This window comes from Tiliqua scincoides, chromosome 15, assembly GCF_035046505.1.
Source record: "Tiliqua scincoides isolate rTilSci1 chromosome 15, rTilSci1.hap2, whole genome shotgun sequence".
Lineage (NCBI taxonomy): Eukaryota > Metazoa > Chordata > Lepidosauria > Squamata > Scincidae > Tiliqua > Tiliqua scincoides.
This window is the reverse complement of record NC_089835.1, coordinates 1,517,355-1,540,360: the sequence shown is the minus strand read 5'-3', so window position 1 is coordinate 1,540,360 and position 23,006 is coordinate 1,517,355. Positions and strand designations below refer to the sequence as shown.

The following is a 23,006-nucleotide window of genomic DNA, read 5'->3' as shown; positions in this document are numbered from 1 at the left end:
TTTTCAACACCCAGGTGTATGGAATGAGAATACCACCAAACATGTGCAGAGTGCCTTTCTAATACACATGAAATCGCCCAGAGCAGCTTCAAGGGCAAGGAAATGGAGATTCCATGGAACAGATTATAATTAGAGGTGTTTGGAAATTGTGTTATTTACTTTACTCAGAAGTAAGCCCAGTGTGTTTAGTAAGGATGTAAACCTATCTTACTCACCAGAAACAAGCACCTCTAATTATAATGTACATGCAGCTTGGGGAGAGCCAAAATGGAAAACTTCACCACAGTGCCCAAGAAAAATTCATTTGTTTTCGCCTTTGTACTCCAAGTGGATACTTAAAACCCAAGTGCTACACTGAACGAATCATGTTTTCCAAATCAATACATCTCCTCCTGTTCATTGTTCTAAACTCACACCAACAACTTCTACAACTGGGGAATGCTGTATAAAAGTCAGACTAATAAACTTATTTTTTTTGGTTGTTCAAAATGCAGGAGAGCGCAACTAAAAAGAGTCAAAGGGACTGGAAGGCTTTCCTTACAAGGCAAAGCTGCAATGTTTGTTTCTAGTTTGGAGAAACATAAGAACATAAGAACAGCCCCACTGGATCAGGCCATAGGCCCATCTAGTCCAGCTTCCTATATCTCACAGCGGCCCACCAAATGCCCCAGGGAGCACACCCAGATAACAAGAGACCTCATCCTGGTGCCCTCCCTTGCATCTGGCATTCTGACATTGCCCATTTCTAAAATCAGGAGGTTGCACATACGCATCATGGCATGTAACCCGTAATAGATTTTTCCTCCAGAAACTTGTCCAATTCCTTTTTAAAGGCGTCCAGGTCAGACGCCGTCACCATATCCTGTGGCAAGGAGTTCCACAGACCAACCACACGCTGTGTAAAGAAATATTTTCTCTTGTCTATTCTAACTCTCCCAACACTCAATTTCAGTGGATGTCCCCTGGTTCTGGTGTTATGTGAGAGTGTAAAGAGCTTCTCCCTATCTACTCTGTCCATCCCCTGCATAATTTTGTATGTCTCAATCATGTCCCCCCTGAGGCGCCTCTTTTCTAGGCTGAAGAGGCCCAAACACGGTAGCCTTTCCTCATAAGGAAGGTGCCCCAGCCCCGTAATCATCTTAGTCGCTCTCTTTTGCACCTTTGCAAAAAGGTGCCTTTTTGCCACAGGGCCTTTTCTGCAAATGTAGAAAGAAGGATTAAAGCTATGAAGGAGCTATCAAGAAAGAAGGAGCTATGATTGAGGCTCATCAAATGATGCATAGTGGGGAAAGAAGGGAGAAGGACAGAGAGGAGTTTTTTCCCCCCTTTCCCACAACACTAGAACCAGGAGAGATTTACTGGTGAAGGATTTAGGAGGGACTCTCATTGGCCTGTCGAATTCTCTGCCACAAGATGTGGTGGTGGCTGCTACCTTGGGCTGCTTCCAAAGGGAATCAGACAAATTCACAGGGGACAAGTCTATCAGTGGCTATTAGTCAAGTGCACAATGTGGAACCTCCATGTCTAGAGGCAGTCTAGCTCAGGATAGCAGCTGTAGAAGAGCCGCCCTCTCCGCCTGTTCATTGGCTTCTTCGTTGGCCACTGTGGGGTAACAGGACACTGGCCGATGTGGATCTTGGGTCTGAGCCAGCAAGGTTTTTCTTATGATTTTGTGAAATAAAATAAATACATCCTTTTCTGGGCAAACAAATGTAAAGCTGGAAGGATTTGAGAATGCTTTTCACCCAATTTCTCCCAAATCTTGACTTTGTGTCTTTGCATCATCACCTCTGGTCTGGCCTAGAAAGGAGCTTTCAACCAGCATCTCCACTGCCAGGCTGCCCTGAATCCCCCCCCCCCCAACTAGCTAGTTCTCCTCCTCCTCCCTTCCTCCTTTCCCCACATAGTCTCACCTCAGCAATGATCTCAGCCAAACCTGGGTTACACAACACCAGCCAGCGACGTGGGGTGATGCCATTCGTTTTGTTCTGGAATTTGTGGGGCTCAAATTCATAGAAGTCTTTAAACCTGGAGGAGGAGGAAGGGGAGAGAGAATGAAAAGAAACTGTAAAAAACCAAAAAGGAAAAGAGGGAGGACTCTGTGCTGCAGAGGACACACAGAGACGAACCCCAAATCAGAAGAAAAGGGATTTTAAAAGGTAGAAGGAAGAGCAATTTGGGGCTGTGGGAGTGATGCTTGTTAAACTTTCCATGGAAAAAGGAGATATAATTTTAGTTTAAGAGTCTTGCATAAAGAGAAATGGTGAAGTTCTTTTGAAATGGACTGAAATCCTAGAGGCATTTTCCTGGGAGTAAGTCCCATTAAACCCAGAGGCTTCAAAAATGCCCAGCATCACACTGTAAAGAATATTTTGCCTCCAAGTATTCAGAAACGAGACAGTTGACATTGTGTCTGATATTGAGGATCATAGAATGCTTGGAGAGGGACCTGGAGGTCATCTCGCCCAGAACTGTTCAACCAGCTGTACTTTAACTTTAAGTATTAAACTTGCCCATCCTCTGAAATCAATTGTCTTTCTGTAAGTCTTTTTGTATGTCCCACATACAGTGGTGACGTGCCACAGGGCCTTTTCTGCAAATGTAGAACTCCCTGCCTAAACATACAAGAATGGCTGTTGTTCTGTTGGGAGTTAAAAGCACACCTGCTCCATCCAGCCAGAGAAAGGGGTCTGATTTTGGATGGTCATCAGTGAGCTGCTTCACTGTGCCCCCATGTGATGTCTGGCAATGCATTTGGTGGTTTGGTTGGGCGGCTATTGTTCTTAAGATGATTTATGTACCACTTTTCAACAAAAGCGTTATTGTCAGCCACCTTGAGCATCTCCTTGCTCAAGCCCATTCATGAATTTGGCCCATCCATGAGGCCAACTGGGGCAGTTGCCTCAGGCAGCAGGTTGGCATGGGGGATGCCTCTGCCCACCCACAACCACCGGCACTACCCCTTCTCCCCCTTCTCTGAATTTGCAAACAGAAGAGAAGAGGAAGATGCTCTAGTCCACCACTCTCCTCTTCTCCACACTTCCTCTTTTGCTCCATTTCCTACTTCCTTTTCCAAACCAGGGTGTGGAAGGAGCAGAGGCTGGCATATCACTATGCAAGGGGGATGCCATTTGACCTACTGCCTCAGGCACCAGGATGTCTTGGGACAGCCCTGTCTGCTGGGAGGAGAAAGAGCCCAGTCGGTGCTGAGGCAAGTACCTACACAGTGGCCTTCAGGATCTCAGAGTGGATGCGGGCCACTCCGTTGACGGCGTGCGATCCCACAATGCAGAGGTGGGCCATGTTGATGCGCTTGACGCTGCCCTCCTCCACCATGGACATGCGCCGCAACCGGTCAAGGTCCCCAGGGAACTTGGCATAGACTTTCTGTGGGGACAGATAGTGATGTAAGACCCCAACAAGCTCAAGGCAACAGAGCTGGATTTGGAGGCCTCCTCTCTCCCAGGAGGTCTGAGTCTGGTGCACTGTGGTTTGAGAGCCTCCATCTCCCAGCCCTGCCTCTCTGCACCGCAAAATGTGCCACTCACATCAAGGAACCGCTGGTTGATCTCGTAGATGATCTCCAAGTGACGTGGCAAAAGTGTTTCAAAGAGGTGGACGGGCCAGCGCTCCAGAGCTTCGGGCAGCACTGTGTGGTTGGTGTAGGCGCAAGTCCTCACCGTGACATCCCAGGCCTGGCAGGGGAAGCAGGGAGCGAATGAGACTCAGAAAATGTGACCAGGAGGGCTGGTCGGACTGGGGGAGCTACTGTGTCTCCCTGCCTACCTTCATCAACTCCCTGAACAGGAACAGACCAGGAGAGGGAGTGAGGAGGAGAACTGAGCGCCTCTCGCCCACCCTCCCCTCTCCACCGCACTTCTGCTCTGCTCCCCTTGTACTTGCTGAACCCAGGAAGTGGGAAGAATAGCAGCAGCAGAATTTACTGCTCTGCCTCAGCAGCCCGCATCAACATTGGGCTGGCCCGGGGGGGGGGGGGACACCTGCCCAGCCCCAAGAGTTTGAAATATAAGCCAGTTTGCAACTGCTGCAGCTGTGGTGGCCACCCACTCTAGATCTGCGAAAGGGCTCAGGATCCCTGAAAAGAGCCAGGGGGTGGAGTGGTCTGGGAGTCAGACTTAAGACACAGAAGATCCAGGCTCAAATCCTCACTCAGTCATGAAGCTTCCTGGGTGACCATGGGTCAGATACTCTCTTTCTCAGCCTCACAGGGCTGTTATGAGGACTGGAATCATTTACACCACCCTGAGCTCCTTGGAGGAAAGGTGATAGGAAAATGTGAAAATAACAAGTTCAAAAGCAGGTGCCGCTTCACAAAAGAAATTTTGTTTGTTTTCTCAGGTGGGCCAGAAAGGGGAAGAACTGACCATGAACAGGAAGAGCTACAGCCCTGAACATGCCCTATCCTCACTTTTCATTCATTCATATACCTCTGCCTGCCTCACCTACCCACAGTCTCTTCTCCAGGGGTTAACTGAAGCCAGAGCTAACAAGTGCTTATTCCTTGAACCCCCACCCCCACTTCCAGGGCTCATGTTAGGAACAGGGAATAAAAAACAAATCCTCGAACACGTGGAAAAGTCTGTTTCCCGCAGAACGGAGCAACTGCAGACAGCCCCTACTTTTCTGCAATTGAGAGAGAGCCTAAGTCCTGCCCCCCCCCCAAGTGTACAAAGGAAGGATGGCCTCACCTTGTCCCATTCAAGCTTCTCAATATCCACCAACACTCTCATCAGCTCTGGGATGGCCAGCGAAGGGTGGGTGTCATTGAGCTGAATAGCAACCTGGGGGAGACAAGAGAGATAAATGGGCAGAACTGGAGAGGGCTTGGACAGGAGAAATCAAAGCCCGGCCTGCACAGCAGAGAGCACCGTCCTTCCAGGTCACCACTGCACCCATTGGTCAAGAGTGGGGAGGCGCTGGGACACTCGCTTGGCCTCTAAACACATCGATGCCGCTGACCCCCTTCTGTGGTGCCTTGACACCACTCCTGCTGCTGTTCCTCCTCCTGCTCCCTGGATTTCAAAGGGAATGGAGCAGATGAGGAAGTATGGAGGAGAGCAGAGTGGTGGGCTAGAGTGTCATTTTCCTCTCTTCCACACTGCTTCTTCTGCTCTGTTTCTACTTTTTGTATCTGGGGAACAGAAGGAGCAGCAGCAGGGCCACTTCAGTCAGCCTCACGGCTGGGCCTACCACAGACCACACAAAGTATCCACAGCACAGACTGCAACTAGAGCCTGAGCTTCCAGACTCCACACGGCACTGTCTCTCTACACAGACGACATGAACAGCCAGGGCCCCCCATCGCTCTTCTGGGGACACCCAGAAAGGAGAGGCTGGGAGCATCACAACAGCCGCGGAAGTGTGAGCAGAAGAGTGGCTGCTGCCCTTGACTTGTGCGTCTCCTGCGCCTCAGCCCCACATGTACCTTTTCCGGGAAAGCATCAAATGAGGTGCGGACGGCCTCGCGGCTGCCAAACTTGGAGGATTTGAAACGACGGATGATATCTTGGAGGGTTGCGGCCACCACAAAGTACTCCTGTTTCAGCCGCAGCTCCTTCCCTTCGAAGAACTGCAGAGGGAGGTAGACACTGAAGCCAGGGTGGCCTGCAAGACAGAAGAACCTCCTACTGCTGCCCCCACTCCTGGATGGAGGTGCCTGCCCTCCCTACAACTTGCTGCCTGAGGCAATCGTCTCAGTAGACCTCAAGGATGGGCCCTCCCAGGGTTGCCAGCAAAACCAGCCTCTGCATTAGCCCCACCACAACTGTTAAAGGATGACAACACTGCCCTTCTCATTTCTGGAAAGCTCCCTGACCCATTTGCCAGGACAGAGGACAGGCGGCTGGGGTAGCGGGAGCAGAAACCTACGTTGTCGTTGGGATACAGCACGCGAGAAATGTTCTCGGCCAAGTTTCGGTCCAGCACCGCCTGGATGTAGCCACCAACGTTAACTGGGGAGGCGAAGGAGAAATAGATCAAACAGAGAATCAGCACCATTAACTCAAACAGAGGTGCCCCCAAGGATCCTGGGGAATAAAAGCAAGATGGAGGATGTGGGGAGATCCTGCTGGGTGTCAAAATGTCAGGTGCCAACCCCTGAACCCCCCATTCCGACTCCATCTGCATGAGTTGGAAAGCTGCCTCAAACTGCTTCAATTCAATCAACCCAAACCTAAAACCTCTTGGCCAATCACATTTATCTAACGCTTTCTGGGTGTGCAAAGTGCTTTCCCTTGATGGTACCCTTTCAACCACCCTGTCAGGTGAGAAATTATTATCCCCATTTTGCAGGTGGGGAAGACCGAGGCTGAGAAGGAGGCATTTTTGTCTAAGGACACCTAGTGAGTTCTTAGCAGAGATGAGATTCAAACTCAGGGAAAGCCCTGATTAGCAGCTCTGTCACTTCTCCATGACATTATACCACCTGCCACTTGGAACCTGAACTGGAAGTATAATATCCTGAAAAAATGCAACAGGGTTCTAAATAAGCAACTCGCCAAAGCAATGCACTCTGTTTGCAATGGTGTGATGCTTTCTTGTCCTGGTGCAGCGTATTTTAAAACATCCAACACAACAAAGAGCTTAACAAGAATAAATATTTCCCCCAAGACCAATCATTCCTGCTACCGTTCCTTTTATATAGCGACACTGACAGCAAAAAAAAAACTGGCTCTTATTCTGCTTGAAAAGGCTTTAAAACTGGTTCAGAGCCTCTGGCCTCCAAACCACTTTTAAAAAATAAGCATCTGACAAAGAAAAAATCAAATTACTTGGAAGTGAACCCAGACTTGCAATGGTTCAGCTCCCCTAGAAGAAAAAAGGGCCTTTGGGCCAAACCCCTCCCTCACCGCCTCTGTCTAGCAGAAAGGGGAGCCCCTTGACCCACTTACAGTCCTTCAGATTGAACTCGTTGGGGGCCCGAGCAGACCACAGCCGCATTGTGTTGACAGTGTTGTTGCGGTACCCGGGAACGGGGGTGTCATAGGGCAAGGCCAGGACAACCTGCAAGGGGAGAGGAGGGGGAACGACTCAGCACTGGGCCCAGAAACCCCTGTAGGGCCTGGTCTGCCCCACACCACTGTCACAGACCAAGCCTGGCCCAGATACACACACACACACAGATACTGGTGTACACAGATACTCATACACACACAGAAGGCAGGATTCCCTGCAAGTTCCAAGCGAAGCCCCAGGAGTCCTTGCTCCCTGGCTGTGAGTTCAAAGAGAATGCTCTATTAACCTCCTTGCTGGCTTTCTCTCCAGATTGCACCACTCTCTTCTCCTCTTCCCTTTCCTTCAGATTGTGCCCCAGCTCCCTGCATCATCCTCACGTTTCTAGTCCTCATTACAACAGGTAATGCACCGTTTCCCTTTCCCTCACTCTCTCTGCTACCTGCTGACAACTGGGGCTTCCCATCTCCAAGTCTTCAGCTGTGACATCCTCCTGGGACCAAAGCACCTCTGCATATCAAAACACGCTCACCCCCCTCTCTTCCCCAGACTGACCCCTTCAACTCACCCAGCTCAACTCAAACTGCTCCCTGCACACTCTGCATGTGCTGGCCCTCCCCGTGCCATAATTCCCCTCCATAATTATTGGACCCCATAGAATCTACTCAATTGGAAGCCCTTTGGGGCAGAGACCATTTGCTGCTGTTGTTGCTGGAGGGGAGAATTCATTGTCCTACACTGAATGCACACAAACATACACAAGCTTATCATGGCTGTACTGACTATACTAAATAGGGGCGTAACAAGAGTTGCTTCTGACTGCACCAGACCTTCTGTCCCCCCAGCTCAGCACTGTGAAGCAGTGACTTGCAACAGCAGCTCTTCAGGACTTCAAGCCAGGGGACTTTCCCCAGTCTACCAGGGGTCGAACCTGGGACACTCAGCATGCAAAGCTGGGCTCCACCAGTGAGCCCCAGCCCCTTCCCATCCAAAAGCCAATGTTCTCCCTCACCTGTGTGTCAGCCCACTTCACCCCATCTGCAGTGTGCTGGACATTCCCATAGAAGTGCACGGGGATCATGTACTCAGGGCGTGCCTTCTCCCAGGGGTTGCCATAGCGCAGCCAGTCGTCCGCCTCTTCCACCTGCCAGCCCCCGAGGATCTTCTGGTTGAAGATCCCAAACTCATAGCGGATCCCGTAGCCGTAGGCGGCCAGGCCCAGGGTCGCCATGGAGTCCAGGAAGCAAGCTGGGTCAGGCAGCAGAAGGAGAAGGAGAGTGAGTGCCAAGTGCTAAATGCCCAACACTGAATGGTGGGTGAGAGCCTGGAAGTGTGGAAGGGGGTGGGCTACAGCAGTGGTTCTAAAACTTATTAGCACCAGGACCCACTTTTTAGAATAACAGTCCGTCAGGACCCACCAGGAGTGACGTCATTAGCCTGGAACTGATGTCACAGCTGGAAGTGACATCATCAGTTTAGGCGTCAAACCTCGGTCATGATCCGTCAAAGGTCCTGCTACACAGCGCGCCTGTGCTGTTCTCTTGCAGAGCTTGGAATTCAAACATTCCAGCTCAGAAGTCAAAGCAGAACCCAGACTTGGATTCTTCGCCAACCACACGGCACCCCCCTCCTTTCCAGCACCCCCACCTGTTCAGGGTGAAGCACCAGGCCTCTCCCCCACTGGGAGCTTGCCCTGCCCAGCAGCTCTGCACCTTGTATTTTCCGCTCTGTATTTTCAGTGGCCACTGAGCTAGGTGCTACACAACCCACCGCAAATTGGCTCATGACTCACCTAGCGTGTCCCGGCCCACAGTGTGAGAAACGCTGGGCTAGAGTCTTGGAAGCAAAGTACCAGTACTCTGAGCATGTGCAAACTAGGGGTTTCTCTCCTTCCAGTTGCCACAGAGCTCGCTATTGGTCCAGGGGGCACTTGCTCATCCTTTCACCTCATCTTATGTGGACCAAGGCTAAAACTTTACCATGGGGGTTAATTCTCAAGATAAATTCAGACATCACTGCTCACCTGCTAGACGCCCCAGCCCTCCATTGCCCAGACCAGCGTCTTCCTCGATCTCTTGCAGCTCTTCCATATCCAGGCCCAGCTATAGATGGGAAGGGATGATGATAAGAGGAAGTTAAGTGATTTCAAAAAAGGCCACAGACCAAGAATCTGCTCAGGCTCCAAAGTCCCACTGTCCTCAGCCACCAAGCGGATTGAAGCAGGCCGTGGATGGGTGGGAAGGCTGGCCACTGCTTTCAAATCCAGAGAGTGGGAGAAGCAAATGAAGGGGAGAAAGGAGGGGAAGAGGAAGTGCAGAGGAGAAAGCAAAAGAGGAAGTGTAGAGGATAGGAGATGGTGGGTTCCTCCACACTTCCTCTTTTGTTGCATTTTCCTCTTCTTATTCTAATCTGTGGAGTGAAAGAAGGAGGAAAAAATAACCGGGTAGGGGAGGACAGCATTTGGCATGCGGCTTCAGGTCTACAGCTTCACAACTCCACGCTCCTGCCTCACACACCCTCCCAGTCCTTCATCCTCCCCATCCCCACCAAAAAGCCCACTGGCAACCCTCAAACCTGGTAAGTTGCTTCATCACAAGCATTCTGTAGGCCTAGGTTGACCATTGTGTTTTGCAAGGTGCGGCCCATGTAGAACTCCAAGGAGAGGTAATATATACGCTGGAGGGGAAAAGAAGATAAGGGTTAGCTAAGAGCAGGAGCCTTGAAACTGGTGCTAACATCAAGACAGAACAAGACATCTATGCTTCAGTTAACACTGGTGATGTTAATCATCATCATATCCCATACAGTGCTGTAGAATTTGGCAAAGAATGAGAGGAAAATCCTTGCCCCAACAGGCTTACAGTCTAGAGGTTGGCAAGAAAGACAGGACAGAAGAAAAGACTGATGGATTCTGGGGGTAAACAGGAGAAAGATGTGTATTTATTCTGTACAAGAGGTCAAGTCATTTTCCTGACGGGCTTGCAAACTTGGAAACAGACACAAAGGGCAGCACTGGGGAAGGGAAGGCAGATGGGTTGATGGAAAGAATTTGCATAAGAAGAACCCTGCTGGATCAGGCCAAAAGCCACTTCTGACCATGACATCACTTCCAATGGGTCCTGGAGAGATTGTCATTCTAAAAGTGGGTTCCAGTGCTAAAAGTTTGAGAACTGCTTCAATAAGGTGTTAGTAAGTTGACGTGTGTGTGTGTGTGTGTGTGTGTGTGTGTGAGAGAGAGAGAGAGAGAGAGAGAGAGAGACAGACTCTACAAGTTTTCAAATTACTAAAAGAATTTGGAGGAATAATCCCATCATGTTATATATCAATCTATGCGTAATTTCACGCAGAATGCAATGAAACAAACCACGTTGAAATATCTGTGTTCTAACAAAAGGTACAGCCAAAAAACCAGTGGGGCAGGGCGATGGTACATCACCACGCCCACCACCTGGGGCGTTGCCCCGCCCACTGCATGGGGTGATGCGAAGGCCTCCCGCACCAGGGAACGCGAATCCTAGTGACGCCACTGGGAAGGTGCCCCATTTTCCAGACCTGCAAGTGGGAGGAGAAGGAGGGACTGTGGGTGGGTAGAGTGGGCGTCCCCCACCAATCTGCTGCTGAAAAAATTATGCACAAACTTGTGCACAAAACTGATCAGTATTGCCTGAATGGTCAAGCCCTGTCCCTGACACCAATGGCCCTGCTTTGGTTAGTTTCTAAGAGGTTCTTCTCCAGGGGCTGCATTCAGGCAAGGAAAAGACTTCACCTGCACCCACGACCTGTCATGGAGTGACTTGGGGAAAAAGACACACCAGAAAAAAGACACTCAGACATTGAGCTTCTTATAGAATCACAGAATCATAGAGTTGGAAGGTTCCTAATAGATCATCTATTCCAACCCCTTGCCTTAGGCAGGAAATCCTCTTAGAGCAAGGGTGTCAAACTCGTTTCACACAGAGGGCCGAATAGACATCATGTCTGCTGAGGGCCGAAAGCAATGTCATTAGACAGAAAGTGATGTCACTAAACAGGTCATAACCAAAAATAAACACTTTTTCTCACTCAGCAAATGACAGAAGAGAAAACATGCAAATCTTGGTCATACTTCAAGATAAGGGACAGCCCAATTTTCATGGGGGCTGCCCTTTCAGCAGTAACACCTCAGCACTGCTCAGAAGCTGAGAGCCTGAGGGCCGGATAAAAAGCTTTTGAGGGCCACATCTGACCCCTGGGCCTTATGTTTGACACCCCTGTCTTAGAGCATCTCCAACAGGTGCTTGTTGAGCCTCTGCTTGAGTATCTCCAGTGAGGGAGAGTCCACCACCTCCCTCGGCAATCTGTGCCACTGCCGAACCGCCCTGAATTTTTCCTGATGCCCAGTCGGAATCTCCTCTCTTGCAGTTTGTAGCCACTGGTTCTAGTTCTGCTTTCAGAGACAGCTGAGAATAAATGATTCCCTTCTTCCACAGGGCAGCCCTTCAGGTATTTGAAGAGAGCGCTCATATCCCCTCTCAGCCTTCTCTTCTCCAGGCTGAGCATGCCAAGTTCCCTCAACCTTTCCTCGTAGGGCTTGTCCTCCAGCCCCCTGATGACACAAGCTTGCAAACTGCAGGAGCTCAGCTCTTTGCAGGGCCATTAGCAGCTCTCTGATTTTTGAACAGCCTCAGGGCTGGTGGCCATTAGTTATCTGATCTTTTCATCACCCATGTTTCTCGGAGGCTCTGCAGGGTTCACCAGAAATCGGGTCCTGACCCACCAAGTGGGTTCTGACCCGCAGTTTGAGAAATACTGATTTAGCATTGAAAATGAACTGGGGTAAACTGCGGGCCCTGGTGAGATGCCAAAGGTTGGCCATGCTGTGTCGGGGGGGGGGGGAGAGGAGGAAAAGAGATCATTTTTGTAGCACAGCAATCCTGCAATCAGGTGTCCCCAGAAGCAGAAAGCCTCAACCGTTAACTTCTCCCTCGGCCAACTGACCTTTTGCGATGAAGCAAAGCGATCCTGGCCCATCTTGGGTGTGCTTCAGCCACCCATATCTGGTGTCCTTCTCTAGAGCGTCTTTGGCCCTGCTGACACAGGCCATCTCCCAAATTAAATGGCAAAAGTTCACCGCAAAATGTCAGGCTGGGCTAAATTTAACGGGAAAGGAACGACTCAAGGCTGTCTTCTGTGCCGTGGCAGTTCCTGCAGACCAGTCAGCCTCAGCAGAAGCAGGAGACCAGAAGAGACAGTCCAAGCCTATGCTTGTCTACTCAGAAGCAAATCCCACTGCATTCAGTGGGGCTTACTCTCAAGGAAGTGTCATAGGATTACAACCCTTCAGATGTACATTCTGTGACCAGGTTATGTGATTTAAGTCCCAATCAAATGCATTGGGATTGACTTCCAAGTAAACCTATAGGATAGCACTGTAAGCCTCTTCCTTCTTAATCCCTGGAGGTTCTGGGTTGGCCCTGGGGAGTCTTTCTCTGCCTAGAGGTGAGGTATGTCTGGCACTTTTCCAAAAAGGGTTGTCATGTTAGTTACAAGAATGGGCTGAGAATCCCACATTCCAGTCTCAGCTCAGCTGAAACACAGGTGTGCAGCCTCAGTTTCCAAATCTGTAAAATGGAGACAATAATTAGAACTAGGCTATTTAGAGGGCTGTCCTAGGACAGCCCCATAAAACAAGGCTGTACCATTTAATATTTAGACAGCATTAAGTCTGTAACTATTTTCAATTACAGCAAGAGTGCCTCTGAGCATACGCAAAGTGTTTCTGTCCCCTTCACCAATAGCTGTAAGCTACCTCATTCACTGGGATTAAAAGCAAAGAATAAAGGGAGTTGCCATAAAAAGCTGGATAGCTGAACTTCTGGCATAATCCTGCTTCTTAACAGCCTCCCCCAAAGGGATTTCTGGTGGGTCCCACAGAGCCTCCAAGGAAAACAGGGTCATGGAGAGATGAGATACCAAACTGCCTCCAGCCCTGAGGCTATTCAAAAATCAGAGAGCTGCTAACTGCCCTGCAAAGAGCTCAGCTCCTGCAGTTTGCAAGGTTGTGTTTTTTATAGGTTGTGTTGTTCATAAGGAGATAAATGTTTGAGCATCTTTTTACTAATGCCTCCTAGAATCTTGTGCCACCAGGAAATTGCCCTCCCACTGGCACCTTCCATACAGGACATCTCAAGGAGCTATTAATACCCACCCAAGGCTGGCTGATCTCGCCTCCCCCCCCAAGGATGAAGGCTGGAGTTTGGAGACCTGCCCACTCCTCCTCCCCCCTCCCTCCCTGAAGAAATATCAGGCTGGCTCCTACACTACACAGAGCTCCTTCGGTCATTCAAACGATGCAAAGATGCGGGGTGGGAGAAAGGGGGATGAACTGACACGGGTCTGGAGACAGGGGTTCCTTCACACGTGCATAGGAGGATCTAGGCGTCCATGTCTGATCTCAGAAGCTAAGCAGGGTCAGGCCTGGTTAGTACTTGGATGGGAGACCGCCTGGGAATACTGGGCGCTGTAGGCTTATACCATGATCTCGGAAGCAAAGCAGGGACAGGCCTGGTTAGTACTTGGATGGGAGACCGCCTGGGAATACCGGGTGCTGTAGGCTTATACCATGATCTCGGAAGCTAAGCAGGGTCAGGCCTGGTGAGTACTTGGATGGGAGACCGCCTGGGAATACCGGGCGCTGTAGGCTTATACCGTAGTCTTTCGAGACTGAAGGTTGCCAACCAGGCGTCTCATGAGACTTCAGGGTGGGCCAAGAGGACGCGATGCCCAAGTCAGCCCAGAGTGCAGAAGGGGTTGGCAAGAGGGCCCCATCGAGGCCCCCCGCGTACGGAAAGTCAAGGGTGGGGGCGGGGCCTAGCGGCTCCTCCCTGAGACCCCGCCCCCATTCTTTCTCTGCTCTGGCGGGCCTCCCCTCCTCTGCCCAGCCCCGGCGAGTCCGCTCCTGCAGCCCGGACGGCGCGCCCGCCTCCTGGCCCCCGGGAGGGCAGGGCAGGGAAGGGCGAGGGGCTGCGGGGCCCAGCTGGTGGGGGAGGGGTCCGGGCGGTGTGCCCGTCGAGGCTGGCTGACTGGGCGCAGAGGCTGATGACCTGGGGCTGCTTCTCATAGTAATACTGCTGGGTGCACTCGTAGTAGCGCTGCTGGGGGGGCATCCAGGGGGCAGGGAGCCGCAGGGGCCCGGGGGCTCACCTTGCGGTCCCTCTCGTAGCAGCGCTGCTGGGGGGGGGGCAGCCAATCTGGAGGGGAGGGGCTGCGGGGCCTCTCCTGGGGTCCCTCCGTGGTAGCGCTGCCGGGGGAGGGGAGCGGAGGGGGCTGCGGGGGCTCGCCCGGGGTCCCTCCGTGGTAGCGCTGCCGGGGGGAGGGGGCTGCGGGGGCTCGCCTGGGGTCCCTCGTGGTAGCGCTGCCGGGGGAGGGGAGGGGAGGGGGCTGCGGGGGCTCGCCCGGGGTCCCTCCGTGGTAGCGCTGCCGGGGGAGGGGGCTGCAAGGGCTCGCCTGGGGTCCCTCCGTGGTAGCGCTGCCAGGGGAGGGGAGGGGGCTGCGGGGGCTCCCCGGGGTCCCTCCGTGGTAGCGCTGCCGGGGGAGGGAAGGGGGTTGCGGGGCTCGCCCGGGGTCCCTCCGTGGTAGCGCTGCCGGGGGAGGGGAGGGGAGGGGGCTGCGGGGGCTCGCCCGGGGTCCCTCCGTGGTAGCGCTGCCGGGGGAGGGGAGGGGGCTGCGGGGGCTCCCCGGGGTCCCTCCGTGGTAGCGCTGCCGGGGGAGGGGAGGGGGCTGCGGGGGCTCGCCCGGGGTCCCTCCGTGGTAGCGCTGCCGGGGGAGGGGAGGGGGCTGCGGGGGCTCCCCGGGGTCCCTCCGTGGTAGCGCTGCCGGGGGAGGGAAGGGGGTTGCGGGGCTCGCCCGGGGTCCCTCCGTGGTAGCGCTGCCGGGGGAGGGGAGGGGAGGGGGCTGCGGGGGCTCGCCCGGGGTCCCTCCGTGGTAGCGCTGCCGGGGGAGGGGAGGGGCTGCGGGGGCTCGCCCGGGCCCCGGGGCCGACCTTGGGGTCGCGCTCGTAGTAGTACTGCTGCGTGCGGATCCAGCGGCCGATGAGGTGGTCGCGCACGGCGTGGGCGAGGGCGAAGTAGTAGTCGCGCGGCGTGGCCACGTTGCGGTCCTTGACGAGCGTGAAGTGCAGGTGCCGGTTGAAGCTCTTCTTCAGGTCGGCCACGTTCTCCACGCCCGCCAGGCCGCGCACGCTGATCTGCTTGCGCTTCTCCTGGTCCGACAGCGGCCGCGACATGCTGGCTGGCGGGGCTGGGCTGGGCGGGGCTGCGGGACGAAGGGCCGCGCGGTCTCACCTCGCCAGGGCAAGTGCGCCCCGCGCCCCCGCGCTCCCTTAAACCTCCGCCCTCTGCATTATTCAGGAGCGGGCGGGGGTCGCCCCGCCCCGGCCAGGAGCTCCGCCCCCGCCCTGGGCAGAGGTGCTGGGAGGACATCCAGATGCCCTGGACCCTGCCACCACAACAGTGGCAGGCTCCGTGCATTGATCCACCTGAGCCTCTCTCGCATCTGGCCTCCCAACCCAGAAGGGCCCAGGTGTGACTTCATCACCAAATACTTCCACTGCTGCTTCAGAAAGGTGGACCACGTGAAGTGCTACAGCACAAGCCCAAGGAGGAAGGCCCAGGCTTTCAGGGTGACTCGGGACCCAAGCAGTCTGCCTCTCCTTGCACTCACACGCAACACTGAGCATGGGGAGAGTGCGCTGTGGCACCAAACCAGGACCAGAGTGCCCCTCTCTGGCTGAGGACATGGCGATGCCACCACCTTGCTCAAAGGTCTGGGTCATGCTCACTGCCTGGCACAATGAGGTACATCAGTGGTTCCCAAACTTTTTAGCACCAGGACCCCCTTTTAAAATGACACTCTATCTAGGTTTACAAGACTTTTAAAAAAGGAGCTCTCTATATAATATTTATTAGTAATAATAACCAGATTCTCAAACATTTATCTCCCTATATTTACACAAGCTTGCAAACTTGAGGAGCTCAGCTCCTCACAGGGCACTTAGCAGCTATCTTGCAAACTGAAGGAGCTGAGCTCTCTGCAGGGTAATTAGCAGCTACAATATCTGATCTTTGAATAGCCTCACGGTTTGAGGCAATTAGTTAGCTGGTCATTCCATCACCCTTTGGCAACCCACCAAAAAGACAGGTCGCAACCCACACCAGTGGGTCCCAGTCCACAGTTTGGGAACCACTGAGATAAATATAATAAATGAACTGAATGCTGCTCAGTCCATAAGTCCACAACCACCTGCCTCCCACTCCCATTCAAAGTGGAGAAGAGGAAGTGACTAAACTTGGCTAGAGTGGCTCCTGGAGGATGCTCTGGTCAACTCTCTTGTGCTCCATTCCCCATTTGTTTCTTGAATGCAGGGAGTGTGAAGAAGCACCCAGAGCCAAGGGATGGGACCTTTAATGTGGCAGTGAAGATTTCAGGCTGACCCAGAAGCCCCTATGCAGTATTCCCAAAGAGCCCTACCCTTGCCAGTTCAGAGTTGGATTCCCCCAGAGATGGCAGGTTGTGGAGGAGCATTTGTTTCATGTGCAGAAACATCAAGCTGGAACAGATGAATGGACCTTGGTCAAGATAGTTCTTGCTGGGAGAGAAACCCCTTTGCACCCACCTCCCCAAGCTCACCCCCCCCCCAAGCAGGGTTCCATCTCCTCTATATTGAACCACCAATGGCTGCAAATCACTCCCTGCAAGGTTGAGTGATGTCAAACAGCTGCTGTGTAGCCTTCCACTGCCACCTCCCCAAAAACAGGAGATCAGATGGGAAAGTTGCCTGCTCACATTCTGTTCTATTTTGGGCCTCCTCTGCCCAGTCGTCCATTGAGCATACGCCCCAACAACAACAACATGGCCAGGGGGGTTTCCTCTCTCTGCTTAGCTTGGAGACGGAGAGGTGCTGGGGCTCACGGCTGCTCATCCAGCCACATGCTCCAAAGTCCTAATTCTGGTTGCAGGTATGCAGCTACACACTAGGACATAACTTGAACCAGTAGTGGTACCAGATTGTCGGGACCCCCATGACAAAGCTGTGCACTGGGCTTCCCATGGCATCCTGTGCCAAACTCCTGATGACATACTGGAAGCCTCCCTTGGCTGCCACTGATACTGAAAGCTCAGGAGTCAGCCCAGGCATGTGGGCCCTCCATCGGTGCCTGACCTGGCCAACCCCTGACCCCAACAGAACCTCCTCTCTGAAACTCTGAGGAGCTGCTGCTGCCAGTCAGTGTTCACAATGATAGTGCAGGTGGACCAGTGATTTGTCTCAGCAGGCAGCAGTTTCATATGTTTGTCAGATGCCCCCATTACCTGAGGGGCTGGTCTGCATGCAGAAGTTGCTGTGCTCAGTCGTCTCTACACCAAGGACAGACCCCATCCACCAACGGAAACACCTGCTTCATTCAAACAAATGTGCAAAATTAAATTGCTCCTCCCATAACACAGCTTTGATTTCTGTTTCCAGTCCCATCCTATAAAATCTGCCCACCGATTTTGGGTCAATGTCAACCATCCCTCCTCTCTCTCACGCTGTTGTCCTCATGTTCCAACTGCTCATCAACAGTCTATTGCTGGCAACTTTCCCTAAGCAGTTGGGAGCATTCTGTGACATCACAGCAGCTCCAGAAAATGGCTGCAAAGACACTGCTAGAAGATAGTTTGGGGAGACAGGTTGGCCTAATGTAAGCCAACACAAAATGGTGGTTAAAATATTTTGCATCAGGGCTGACCCATCCGTTAGGCTCCTCTCTCTGCCTCCTCCTCCCCCATTCTTGCAGTTGAAAATGGGGCCAAAGAGGGAGGAGGAGAGATGGTGGGCTAGAGAGCTCTATGATGGCACTCTAGCCCACTCTTCTCTTCTCCTCCACCCTTCCTCAGCAAATGCCAAGAGTAGGAGGAGCAGCGACTGAGGGTGGCATTTGTGGTGTGCTAACTTAGATGTCAGGAGTTTGTGGGCTGGTCCTGATTTTGGCTCTACTAGGAAAGCTCTTGTAGTACCCAGCAAATCCCTTGCTCCAGGACTTGGGTTTTCCACCTCTTGCTTGAGTGCTTTCCTCTAATCCTTCTTTATCTGGGCTCCTAAAGCTTTCCTCCCTAATTCTCTCCCCTCTGATCCTTAAGATCTACCTAATATCATTCAATTTTCCTCTCTAATCTCATTACCCGTCTAATCTCTCCCGTCAATGTTCCAATCGCGCCTGCTGCTGTATGCCTGCTAGTCCTGAGCCCCCATAGATGGCGCTTCTAGATGTGGAGGGATCCAGAGCTCTGCCAGAATTGCTCTCCCCACCACCACGGTCCTTGCTCTTTGCATTGTGTAAGCCTATTGGCAAGGCTGGCTCTGTGAGTTATTGCTGTAGCTTATAGGGGAAGGCAGCAGGGTGCTTTGTGCTAGGGCAATTCAGAGCGCGATACCATAGTCTTTTGAGACTGAAGGTTGCCAACAATATAGGGGAAGGCGGCAGGGGTGCTTTGTGCCAGGGGCACCTGCAGATTCTCCCTTTGCACATTTGCACCATCACTGACTGCATGAATGAAGAATCATGAGGGTAGGTGCAGCTCCTTCTGTGTCTCTCATGGGGAGGTGGGAAAGAGTTTGGGCTGAGATCCTCCCTCTGGGCTTGCATGTCTGTGCCATTTCTGTCTCGATCTGCAGCCAACTCATTTGCTGTACCCTGGACAGCAGGGGTATGGTTCCCTAGGGCTTGTAGTTCCCCTTTAGCATCTCGCTCCCTTCTTGTGACCCAGTCTTCCATTGCTCTGGAGTTCTTCTCCATAGCTCCTCCAGCCCTCTTTTCTCCCTCTCCCAACAATGCACTATCATTCTGGAGCCAAAAAATGGTGGCCTGCTGAGGCCATAACCCCACCCCAGTAAAGCACTGGCAGCAGGACCAAGCCAAGATTTTTTAAGATCTGAGGCAGTATGCCACGTTCTGCCTCTCCTTACCCAGTGGCAAACTATAGCCTCTGCTTTCACCCATTTCACAGATGAGGAACTGAAGCAGAGAGCAAACAACCAGAGACTGCTCTGCAGCCTGGGACAGCAGGATGTTGCTCTATGACAGTGGCATAGCTAATGATCATGTAGCCTAGTGATTTTCAACCTTTTTCACCTCGCGGTACACTGGCAAGACACTAAAATGGTCAAGGCACACCATCAGCTTTTTGACAATTGACAAGGCACACTGTGCTGTCAGTGGGGGCTCACATCCCTCAATGGTCCTAGTGATAAATGACCCTCTCCCAAATTCCCATGGCACAGCTGGGGACCATTCACGACACATCAGTGCGCCACGCCACAATGGTTGAAAATGGCTGGTGTAGCCCAATGCCGAGCTCAAAATGATGCCCCAGAAGTGACATCAGCCTGGAAGTTAAAAAGCCTGGGTTTTTAAAAAATGAAAATGGGGATCCTTCTCCCCCCAGTAGCTCACTGCCCACTTGCTCTGCTGGCTCACCCACAGGCTCCCCCCAAATTAACACCTTATTGATTCTCTGCTGTATCATAACACTTAATTGGCTCTCAGAACAATCAGTCTCATAGGTCAGTTTTGAGTTAAGAAAATTCAGTTTTTGTTTCATGATGCAGCTTTTTATCTTCTAGTTATTTGGTTATAACTTTTGATAGAACAGAGACATTTTGACACAGTTTGTTTCATTGCATTCTGCATTAAATTCTGCATCCATTGGTATATACCAGTGATTTTCAACCTTTTTCATCTCACGGCACACTGACAAGACACTAAAACTGTCAAGGCACACCATCAGTTTTTTTTGACAATTGACAAGGTACACCACACTGACAGCAGGGGCTCACACCCCCCAGTGGCCCTATTAACAAATGATCCTCCTCCAAACTCCCGTGGCATACCTGTAGACCATCCATGGCACACCAGTGTGCCATGGCACAGTGGTTGAAAATGGCTGGTATATAACATGAAGGTATTATTCAAAAACACCAAGGTTTTCACAGTTTTGGCCACTAGTGTTAAGCTCAGGATTCCCCCCTCCCCAAATCTTCTTGTCCACTGCAGTTGCTACCCTGCTGCACCCCCTTAGCTATGCTACCGCTCTACGAGGCTGTTCCAGCTCTGAATTCCTTCTGGGATGAAAATACTTCCCCTGCGCCTGCCACTCAGCAGCAGCCCTATAAATACTGTGACCTTCAGAGAAAGGCCAGGCCACCGAGCCAGGACGCACCCTGGACAGTATTTAGCATTGCATCCTGTGCAGCCATTGAGACTGTACTGTGTTGGCTCTAAGGATTGCTGGGAGATGTAGTCCTGGCAGTGGCTTGTGCAACCGTTCCCATAAATATCAGAACCAGGGACCTCCCCCCAGCCACAACCTCTTCTAGCTGTCCATCTTCACCCCAGCTCATCTGGCTTGCAGGTCTCCCCCCACTCCCTAGCTAAAAATTCTTCCAGCATCGGGACTTTGAAATGGGTCCCCAGTGAGCAAAAGCAACAGCTTGATCAGAAGCACCAAGAACGCAGACGTTTCAACAGGCCAGAAAAGCACCAGGAGTGGTTCTGGCTACACAATGCAGGCAGGGTTGGTCCAGCCACATGACCCACTGAGGCAGTGGCCTCAGAGGATGGAGGCACCCATTACCTCCCTCTCCCCCTCCCTGGCTGGAAAAAAAGTGTAGATAAGAGAATGGGAGGCTCGAATGCCCACAACATTCAGCAACTCTGACTCTTTAGCCCACCCCCTTCTCTTCCTCTGGACTTCCTTATTCTGTTCCATTCCCCTTTTCAAATCCAGGGAATAGGAGGGAGTAGCCCTGGCTGCACAGCAGTCCCAGGTGGCTTTTATAAGAGAACTGACACGCGGTTCCCCTTTGTGTCTTTCTTTGCACTGCAACACCACACAACAGGTGCATTGCATGCACCCTGCAGCATGTTTTCACATTTGCAGAAATGCCACGGCCCCTGGAAGGCGATTAGCTGCACAAAATGGACAGTTGTCATGGCCTTTTCAGCCACACTAGATGCTGTGCCAGAACCACCTTTCAGAGCGCGATACCAGAGTCTTTCGAGACTGGAGGTTGCCAATACAAAATACCTCCTGCATGCAGAATTAGGGAAGCAGTGATTCTTCTAACCCTGCGGGACAAATGGCTTCTGCCCAAATATCTCTTTTCGGCATCTCTTACAAACAGAGGAACCTGCTATCCTCTGTGGCACCTGCTCAACCCTGCAGGTGCACTGCTTTCCCCTGCTGTGCAGAACAGTCTGTATGTAGGGTGGGTGCTCTTGACCAAACAGGATTAGGACACCTGATGGCTTGCAGTGGGAGAATGAGATTCGGCCGGCTCTTGACTTCCCTTCATTGGATCTACCAGATGAGAGTAGATCTCCATTGTCTCAGAGGCAAGTCCTTATGTCATGTGCTGACAGTGTGCCCACAGCAGGCTGCATGGCAAGTAACAGGTGCAATCGGTACAGAGAGGGCACACCTCACACCCAGCGGCTGTAAACTTCCTGGGCAACTTCAGTAGCACAAGAGACAGAGAAGCCACAGGTGTTGCAAAATGTTAGTTAGGCCTTTGAAATAGTGGTGAGACTTGGCTCACTCCCACCAAATTATGGGGGCAAGCATCTCTGGATGGTGGCACCAGGCACCTAGCTTGAAGGGGTACAGCCCGCTCCACTCCCTTCCTTGCAGGGAGCCAGGCTGAGATGGGAATCCAATTTTTCCTCTGCCAAATTGTCTAGCATCTTCAAAGCAAGGCTCCAATGAAATCTCAGCACAGGCACCCAAAAGGTCAAGCCATAAAGCCAAGAGACTTGAGCAACACTGCAGATGAAACCCAAAGCCTTAGAGACTTAAGGCTGCAGGCTCTCCCCACCCCTCTCTACTCTGGAGATGCTTCTCTTTCTCAAATGGGGGGGGGGGAAAGCACTTGCCCCATCTGCTGTGCTGTAATCTCACGGACACCACCAGTTCACCAAGAGCATGCAGGCCTCAAAATACTGTGCAAGCCGACACCCATTTTACACAGCACCTACACTTCTCAGAGCCTACGAGGTGTTTCCAGGGTGTGATCCAGTCTCCTCGCCTCCAGGCTGGGACAGACTACCAAAGCAGCATAGGGATGACTGGCTGCCTTGCTCACCTGTATTTTGCCCCCCATTCCACAAACCAGCTAATGAGCCCACCAACGGATCTCTTTCCTGTGCCTGTGGGCCTATTCTTAGAAGTGGCCTACCTCCCAGCTCCAGGACAGAGGGAGGCATATTTGCACTGGAGCTCGCACAAAGACTCCCCATCCCTGGCTACACTGAAATATGCAAGGGACAAAGTGTGGTGCCAGCAAGCAGGTGCGCACCATTTGACACAATCCTGGCACTGGTAACGCAAGCAGCAGAAGACTTCAGCAGGAAGGCCCTTCCTCACAAGCTACCGGCATCAGCCCTGAAGGTTACAAGCTCTTTTGGGCTAGTTGCTGTTAGAGCTCAATGTTGTGGCTCTTGTCCCAACTGTTCTGTCTGCCTGCCACCATACGGGAAAGCAGCACTTAAGAGCAAGGTGCCAAAGCACTCCCCTCCCCAGCTTTTGCCTAATTTAAATTCTAAGCCTCGCACCAAGACAAGGCACAGCGGAGGAGAGTTGCCTGTTTCTTGGCCAAAAAGGCTTTTGCTCCCCTCTCCAGGGTGTTTGTGCCTGGTGGGGCAGCAGGAGGAGCAACAGCCTCAGAACAGACACGAGTTGTCCTGTTCTCTCACTCCCCCCCACCGCCTGTAATTGGCTTTGCCATTTCAAACTCTTGTGTTAAATGGGGTGATTGATGCAAGGACAGCAACAAAACCCACTCCAAGCCTCAGAACGGCGTGTTCTCGCTTTTGTGTTCAGGTAGCACACAAGTGGCCTGAGGGTAGAGACCCTCAAAGCCTGGGCACCGGAGAGGCGGCGCACTTCACACCACATTGAGGATGTGTAGCACACATTGTGGAGTGTAGCACACACTCCACAGCTACCAATGAGAGACAGAT

At 52.3% G+C, this 23,006-nt stretch overlaps 1 protein-coding gene across 1 annotated transcript in view; it reads right to left on the bottom strand.

Annotated features, from left to right (window-relative positions):
- Positions 1-15,368, bottom strand: part of PYGM (glycogen phosphorylase, muscle associated) — a 30,649-nt gene extending 15,281 nt beyond the window's left edge. The window contains exons 1-11 of the mRNA XM_066610150.1: positions 14,993-15,368; positions 9,547-9,648; positions 8,996-9,074; positions 7,985-8,220; positions 6,912-7,023; positions 5,890-5,972; positions 5,447-5,590; positions 4,710-4,802; positions 3,549-3,695; positions 3,224-3,387; positions 1,914-2,028 (exon numbers count right to left, since the gene is read on the bottom strand). Coding sequence (XP_066466247.1) covers positions 1,914-2,028; positions 3,224-3,387; positions 3,549-3,695; positions 4,710-4,802; positions 5,447-5,590; positions 5,890-5,972; positions 6,912-7,023; positions 7,985-8,220; positions 8,996-9,074; positions 9,547-9,648; positions 14,993-15,235 — 1,518 coding nt within the window. The 5' untranslated portion in view covers positions 15,236-15,368. The remainder of the gene's footprint in view (positions 1-1,913; positions 2,029-3,223; positions 3,388-3,548; positions 3,696-4,709; positions 4,803-5,446; positions 5,591-5,889; positions 5,973-6,911; positions 7,024-7,984; positions 8,221-8,995; positions 9,075-9,546; positions 9,649-14,992) is intronic.
- Positions 15,369-23,006: the final 7,638 nt, after the last annotated feature.